This window comes from Lontra canadensis, unplaced genomic scaffold (assembly GCF_010015895.1).
Source record: "Lontra canadensis isolate GAN:19392208 unplaced genomic scaffold, GSC_riverotter_1.0 scaffold45, whole genome shotgun sequence".
NCBI classification, from domain to species: Eukaryota; Metazoa; Chordata; class Mammalia; order Carnivora; family Mustelidae; genus Lontra; species Lontra canadensis.
The window spans coordinates 11,549,395-11,557,572 of record NW_022631039.1 but is presented as its reverse complement, the minus strand read 5'-3'; the positions used below and the strand labels follow the sequence as shown (position 1 = coordinate 11,557,572).

The 8,178-nt window shown below is 59.8% G+C and overlaps 1 protein-coding gene across 1 annotated transcript; it reads right to left on the bottom strand.

The window, feature by feature from the left end:
* Window positions 1–2,285: 2,285 nt before the first annotated feature.
* On the bottom strand, window positions 2,286–5,777 carry ACTB (actin beta). Its single transcript, XM_032872751.1, has 6 exons — window positions 5,647–5,777; window positions 4,787–4,915; window positions 4,384–4,623; window positions 3,491–3,929; window positions 3,215–3,396; window positions 2,286–3,085 (listed from the first exon to the last, which is right to left on the bottom strand). The coding sequence occupies exons 2-6, from the start codon at window positions 4,907–4,909 to the stop codon at window positions 2,942–2,944; spliced, it is 1,128 nt and encodes a 375-aa protein (XP_032728642.1). The 5' UTR covers window positions 4,910–4,915; window positions 5,647–5,777; the 3' UTR covers window positions 2,286–2,941.
* Window positions 5,778–8,178: the final 2,401 nt, after the last annotated feature.

Below are 8,178 nucleotides of genomic sequence, written 5' to 3'. Positions count from 1 at the left end.
GAGTATAGTTGACACACAGTGTTCCATTAGTTTCAGGTGTAAAAAAAAAACTCCCCATTTTTTGTAGTATTTTATTTTTAAGTAATCTCTACACCCAGTGTGGGGCTTGAACTTAGAACCCCGAGATGGAGAGTCATATGCTCTACCCACTGAGCCAGCCAAGCGCTCCTGAATTCTTCATTTTAATCAGCTTAAATGTAAATGGCCATGTGTGCCCAGTGGCCCCTATGGGACAGGACCATAAGGTCCGTGAGGGCAAAGAGAAGTTGAGTGAGATTCAGATAGAGGCTGAACGATCAATGGCTGAGTGAATCAGCGCAGCACTTGGCAGGGGTTTCTGGATGGTTCCAGCCCCTCCGTGCCTTGGGTGATTCCAGGCCACCGGCATATCTGAGCTGTGTTACCCTCCGAGCCTGTTTCCCCACAAGGAAGATGACTGCCCTGTGACCATGAACCTCCCTGGGGCCTCACCACGAGGATCCAGACACAGATCCATCTGTATTTTCTAGTTATTTATTTTCCCCCCAATTTTTATGGAGGCGCCATTTGCTGGGTTTCAATGCAGATGTGCACCTGCAACCCCCTCCCACCGACAGACATCATGACACCTACATCCCTCTGCGGTCCCCAACCTCCCTCGCACGCAGCCTCTGCTCTTCCTCCTGGTCACAAGCAGCCATTGTGCCTTTGCTTGGTGGCCTGACACTGTTTCCCCCATTACACTGGGTCCCTCATGCGGGCAGGAAGCACATCTGCTTTCTTCTCCGCTGCTCCCCCTGTTCCTGGCACGATGCCCAGGACAAACAGCGGTTGGCTAGAGGAAGGAAGGAGGGAGGGAAGAAAGGAAAGAGGAAGAGAAGGCCGGCCCGGCATACATACACTGGGCCCTTAATCAATGCTTGTGAAAGGAGTGACTCAAGGTGGAAGCTTCCAGCAGAGCCCAGGGCTTATCACTGCCCCTGAATGGGATCCAGAGCTAGAACTGGCCCCAGGAGGGGAGGTTTTTGGGGGGGTGGATTTCTGTTTCAGCCCCTGCTGCCTGGGCCTCTAAGACAGAAGAGTCCCACGCACGCTGCTCTCCCACCTCTTCCAGGACGGGCGCCCAGATACATAGAGGTCAGAGAGGTAGCCCAGGGCCCCTGAGGGAATGGGACTGTCTCCAGAGCCCACGCCACACACCGGCTGTGGTGTTTTGTGTACTGAACTAGGAAAACCTGCCAAGGAGGGCCCCGGGGTCAGTCACAAGCTCCTGTTTGGTTTTGGAACGTCTTACAACAGTCCCCTTACCCCAACAGAGTCGCTTTGCATGGAGTACCATTACTTGTGTCCCTCCCAACCTGCCTCAAGCCTGTGGGACTCTAAGGCACATCCCGCCCACATGAGGGTCTCTGCTGTCTTCTGTGAGGTGGGAGCCAATGGGCCACCAGATTCCTGAGAGCCACAGGGCCCAGAGGGAGCAGCAGAAAGCTGGAGGAACCCTGGGCCCATGGAGGGAGGGGCGGGGCCCCTCCAGGCCTCAAATCTGGACTTGGGGTTCGATTCTGGCCTTTTCCTCCCTCTGGGGTACAAGAGCAAGGGGCATCCTGCATGGCTGTCCTCCATTCTACACTCCCCACCCCCGTCACAGCTTCTAGCAGAGTGAAGGCAAGCCAGCCTTGGGAGCACTGCATTAGAAAGTCAGACCCTGCCTCCCTCCAAGGAGCCCAGCCCCCACAGATCCTTGGAAACCGCGTCCTGAGTGCGCAACAGTACATTAAGCAGCCACCTGCCACAAGGCAGAACCCAACCCCTGGGCAGGGAAGCCCCACCACTGTTAACCAGACCCATTGTCTGCCCTACCTCAGGCCCTGGACAACACTGGGGAGCTGCCCTACATCGAATCGTGAATCGTCTCAAGGCCCTTCCTTGGCTGGGTGGAAACTAGAGGAGAGCTGGCAGTCAAGACGGGACCCCACCCTGAGCCTGAGTCTGCACCAAGCCCATCAGGAAGGACGACAACAGCAAAGACAGAAGGTCTGGGGCCTAGGACCACCTGATTCCCCACCCGCACAGCCCAGGCCTCCCCCTTTCCCAAAGCACCTGACCTCAAAACTTGGTGAGAAATGGGGTTATGTAGCAGACAGGCAAAGAGCCAGGGCCCTTAATTCCCTCTATCCATCTCTGACCCCACGATTGTTCAGTATCAGGATTCAACACACCTCAAACCCCCTTTCCTTTGAGGTAGGGTCAGCTTGGTCCCCACTGTCCCACCCCTCTTCCCAAGACCCCCAAGAAGCCACATGTCCTTTCTTTAAGGTGTGCACACTTTATTGAACTGGTCTTGTCAGTGTACAGGGAAGCCCCTGGCTGCCTCGTGCCTCAACCCCACTCCCAAGGGGACCAAAAAGCCTTCATGAATCTTGAATTGGAGGGGACCAAAAAGGGGGAAGCCATGATGGCAGACCATTCAAAATAAAACAAAAAGAATAGGTATTAAGGCGGAGATTAAAAAAAATTTTGGACTACATAATTTACACAAAAGCAATTTTATCACCCTCCCACGTGGCCTCGGGCGAGGACTGCCCCTTCTCAGAGAGAAATGGGAGTGGCTTTTGGGAAGGCAAGGGACTTCCTGTAACAATGCATCTCACGATATTTGGAATGACTATTTAAAAAAAAAAAAAAAACAAACAATGTACAATCAAAGTCCTGGGCCACATTGTAGAACTTTGGGGATGCTCGCTCCGACCAACTGCTGTCACCTTCACCGTTCCAGTTTTTAAATCCTGAGTCAAGCGCCAAAAAAAAAAAGAAAAGAAAAAAAAAACTGGAAAAAAAAATGAAAAAATTCAAAAACAATAATAAAAAAAAACAAAACAAAGCCATGCCAATCTCATGTCGTTTTCTGCGCAGGTTAGGTTTTGTCAAGAAAGGGTGTAACGCAACTAAAGTAACAGTCCGCCTAGAAGCATTTGCGGTGGACGATGGAGGGGCCGGACTCGTCGTACTCCTGCTTGCTGATCCACATCTGCTGGAAGGTGGACAGCGAGGCCAGGATGGAACCCCCGATCCACACGGAGTACTTGCGCTCAGGGGGGGCGATGATCTGGGGGAGGAAGGGGACAAGTTAGCAGGAGGATCCAGCGGACTGCAGCCCAGAAGGAGGGGCACGCCCACAGGAGCCCCACCCACCGCCAACCCAAGGGGGCCGGGCCCAGGCCAGCCAAGCGCCCACCTTGATCTTCATCGTGCTGGGTGCCAGGGCGGTGATTTCCTTCTGCATCCTGTCAGCAATGCCAGGGTACATGGTGGTCCCGCCGGACAGCACCGTGTTGGCGTAGAGGTCCTTGCGGATGTCGACGTCACACTTCATGATGGAGTTGAAGGTAGTTTCGTGGATGCCACAGGATTCCATGCCTGAGAGGAAACACGCCAGACTTGGCTTCGGGGAGCGCCCATGAGGGTGACCCTCTGAGGCCAAGGGCAAGAAAGGCAGGCAGGGCTCACTTACCCAGGAAGGAAGGCTGGAAGAGCGCCTCTGGGCAGCGGAACCGCTCGTTGCCGATGGTGATGACCTGCCCGTCGGGCAGCTCATAGCTCTTCTCCAGGGAGGAACTGGAGGCCGCAGTGGCCATCTCCTGCTCGAAGTCCAGGGCCACATAACACAGCTTCTCCTTGATGTCACGCACGATTTCCCGCTCGGCAGTGGTGGTGAAGCTGTAGCCACGCTCCGTAAGGATCTTCATGAGGTAGTCCGTCAGGTCCCGGCCAGCCAGGTCCAGACGCAGGATGGCGTGGGGCAGGGCGTACCCCTCGTAGATGGGCACAGTGTGGGTGACCCCGTCTCCGGAGTCCATCACGATGCCAGTGGTGCGGCCAGAGGCATACAGGGACAGCACAGCCTGGATGGCCACGTACATGGCTGGGGTGTTGAAGGTCTCGAACATGATCTGTAGAGAGAAGAAACCAGGTGATGCCCAGGAAACCACCACCACAAGGGGGTCAGGCTAGACTAGGGACATGCAGAAAAGTGCAAGGAACACAGCTCAATGTGCTGGGGATCCCGGGATGGGGATTCACTTCAGACCTATTGTGCACCTACTGAATACACACTCCAAGGCCACTCGACACCAGCCTCATCGGCTTGGTCACACCAGCCAGTGTTAGTAGTACCTACAACCCATAGCATTTTATGACCTCAAACGCCTAACCAGAAAGGCAAACACAAGAAAGAATCCATCTGGGGAAAAAGCAAATAGAACCTGCAGAGTTCCAAAGAAGACTCAGGTCAGAGAAGAAAGTCCTAGAAGAATGGCAGAGGAAAGAACACGTGAGACAGGGCGTGGCACAGAAAGGCAAGAAAGGATGGGGTGGCCGCCCACGGAAGGCCAGTGGGCCACTGACCTGGGTCATCTTCTCACGGTTGGCCTTGGGGTTCAGGGGGGCCTCGGTCAGCAGCACAGGGTGCTCCTCGGGGGCCACACGCAGCTCATTGTAGAAAGTGTGGTGCCAGATCTTCTCCATGTCGTCCCAGTTGGTGACGATACCGTGCTCGATGGGGTACTTCAGGGTCAGGATGCCTCTCTTGCTCTGGGCCTCGTCCCCCACATAGGAGTCCTTCTGGCCCATGCCCACCATCACACCCTGCGGAGGGAGGGGCGAGGCGCCCTGAGCACGGGCCCGAAGGCACCGACCGCCACCCCGAAAGCCAAAGACCAGGCCCTCCCACGCGAGGGACCCTGCTCCCCGGGAGTAGAGGCTCCACCTACGCCCCCCACCCAGACCAAAGCCAAGGCCGGCGCCCTACCTGGTGCCGTGGGCGCCCCACGATGGAAGGGAAGACGGCCCGGGGGGCGTCGTCGCCTGCGAAGCCGGCTTTGCACATGCCGGAGCCGTTGTCGACCACGAGCGCAGCGATATCGTCATCCATGGCGAACTGCGGCGGCAGTCGGGCCTTGAGCCGGGGGTCGGGTGGGGCCGCCCCCGCCCAGCCCACTTCCGGCGCGCCGCGGCCTAGAGCCGCCAGGGGGCGCCGGCGCGCGCCCACATTGGGGACAAAGGCGGCCTGGCCGGCAGCGTTATTACCATAAAAGGCAAACGCTGGTTGGAGGCGGCCCCGCGGCGCGCGGCAGGAAGCCAGGCCCCCGCCCCCTCCCCACCCAGGGCTGGCTCCGCCCCCGCCTCGTTCAAAAAAGCGCCGGCTGGACTGGCGCGCTGCGGCCACGCCCGCGGGAGCCGGCGGCGCGAGGAGGAAGTGCGCGCAGGCGCCCCTGCGCCGCGGCGACCCCACCCCTTCCGGCCGGCCGCACCGCCCTCACCCCGGCCGCGGCTCCCGGCCCATACGCGCACGCGCAGCCCTGGCCCCAGCCCCCACCCGGCCCGCGGACCCGCCGCGCCCACCCACCCACCCTGCCACCCATCCGCCCGAGCCAGCGAGGCGCCGGCCCGGACAAAGACCCGCGACAGCCTCAGCCTAAATCGCAGCACGCCGTGGGCGCGCAGTGCGAGCGCAGTCCCGGCCTGAGCGAGGGGGAAGCGCGAGCCCCGCTGCCCGTCCCCGGCGGCTCTCTCCCGTCGCCGAGGCCAGAGGCCGAGTGGCCACCCGGCCGCCCGCCCAGAGAAGGCGCCGCGGGGCCACAGCGAGCCCCGGCCGGCCCGGGAACCTACCTGGGGGTGGTGTAAACCGGCGGCGGCAGCGGCGGAGCGGCGAGGGCGAGGGGCCTGTGCTCGCGGGGTGGACGCGGTCTCGGCGGTGGCTGCGCGTCGCGCCGCCGGGTTTTATAGGGCGCCGCCGCGGCCGCTCGAGCCATAAAAGGCAACTTTCGGAACGGCGCGCGCTGATTGGCCCCGCGCCGCTCACTCACCGGCCTCGCCGCACAGTGCAGCATTTTTTTACCCCCTCTCCCCTCCTTTTGCAAAAAAAAAAAAAAAGAGAGAGAGAAAGAGAGAGAGAGAGAACGAGCCGGGCTGGGAGAGAGCGAGAGCGAGATTGAGGAAGAGGAGGAGGGAGAGAGTTTTGGTGTTGGCAGCCCTTGGGTGCTGGGCCCGTGGGCCGCCGCCCCTCTCAGCAATGCCTGATCTGGCCCCTCTCGTGTTCTCCACCCCGGGACCCCCTGCGTCACATGAGCAGTGAGCGCCCCGCTGGGCAACGGTCAGCATGGATGCGAGGGTCCCCGGTTTCTGTGGGTGCATGCTTAAGGAGCAGTTGCAGGGCAAGCATTGATCCACAATAACTCCACTGCCTAGAAAGCCTGGATTGGGGACACGGGGTGGGGGCCTTCGGCTGGGGGTGCTTAGCTTGCTAAGTGAGGGGCATTACTACTCAGACACCTGGGGCTGAGGGGTATGGTGTACTGAGGGGGAATCGGGGCTTGTGGCCACTTAACAGGGTTCTCAGGCCTTAGAGGCAGGACAGGCATCTGGAGCAAGTGGCTGGAAGTTCCCCGTGAAGAGGGCTCCAAGCCTCCCCAGCTGCAGGCCCGCACAGAGATGGGCTCTGTAGAGCAGAGAAACTGTTCCCATGGCTCCAAGAGCTGCCTGGTCACACCCAGCGGATCCCGGCCTGAGCCCTTCGCCCATGAGCCAGGCAGCTGCTGGGCGAAGGCAAGCAGGGCTGATCAGCACAGCTCTGGGACCTGGGGCGCACCATCCATCGTCTGTCTGTCATGGGCGGCTGCAGCTGAACTTCTGTCCTGGACCATCTGGAGCCTGCCAAGGACCCCTAATGCCCCAGAGATGAGTTAGCTTGAGGGGGTGTGGGGTGGCACAGACAGTAGCCAAAGACCCACTGTCGTCAGAGGAGACCCTCTCTTTGTCACCCTTTCCTGCCCTGGGTCTGTCCACCAAACATTGGGCAAGATCTGGTATCTGGGAGTGTTCTGGGTGGTTCCCTGCTCTGAGAGCGGCCAGTCTGGCAGGCAGAGCTGGTACCCAGATGGTGACCATGGGTGGCCAAAGACGATTGGTGTGTGGCTGACAGAAGCCCCGGGGGACCACAGAGGGATGTCTGCTTCAGCCTAGAGGACCGTGCACCTTCTTGGAGGTAGTGGCAGGAAGCTGAATTTTCACACAGAAAACGGAAAGGGTGGTCTTGGTAGGGGCGCAGGCCTGTAACCACTGGGATCTGTCTCTGGGCACCCTAGGGCTTTGCCGCACGTAGTAGGGCGTCATAAGCTGTGTGTGTGGAAACCAGTGACCCCTCCGTCCATATATGGATGTACAGCCTGGTCCTGCCCACCACGGGTGGCTGGTAGCAGGGCACTCTGGAGTTGCAGAGGCCACAGCTGGGAGGGAGGGGTGACCATGCCCCAGCGCATAGCAGAACCCTCAGGCTCAGAGCCCCACACCGGCACCCCTAGATCACTGCCAAGAGGTTTGCTGCCTGCAGCTCTCCCATCTCGGCTCCAGGTTTGGGGGAATGTTCCCCGCCTGTCCACTCCCTGCCTCCCGGGGAATGCCCTATCCCTGGCCTTGTATCTCAGTCACGGGCATCTGGCCAGCCAGCTGCCCTGGGGCCTGCCAGCCCTGCAATTCGGGGGCTGGGGAGCGACCCTCTTTTTGCCTGCGGGTGAGGGTTCCTTGTAGCTGCTCCCTGAGCCTGGAGGGGTGCTAGGCAGGCTGGGACTAGGGCCTCAGGGCCGGGGACGGGAGGCCCTAGGTGCTGCCACCTCACATCTTCTCCAGCAGGGATGCGCTAAGGGGCAGGGGCACCATCCCAACATAACCTCAGACTGGAACACTACTGGCCCTAGGCCTACAGCAGCCATTTCCTGGAGCTCTCCTAGGCATCCCTCAAGGCCCATCTCGGAAGACCACTCTGTGGGGGAGCCCTTTGGCATCTGCACCCTACACCGCCCTCCCACTTAAGACCTTCACAGCTTGGCCTCCCCCTCCAGACTGGGAGCCCCGGCACCCACCTCCTCCCACCACACCCTCCCGGGGGCTCTGTGCTGATGAATGAACAAATGGCTCCCAGGGTATCCTCAGCCCTCGGAAAGGACACTGGGAAGACAGAGGATTGGGAGGGGGGTGGGCCTCGAGCCTAGGGGGAGGGGCGGAGAAAAAGAGGAAGTGGAGCCTGTGGGAGGAAGTGGGAGGAGACGATTGGGAGAGGAAGTGAACAGGTTCTTCGCTTGGGAACTTTGCCCTTTGCAGGGAGATTTCCGAGCTGTCACCCAGCCCGCACACGGACCCCCGAGC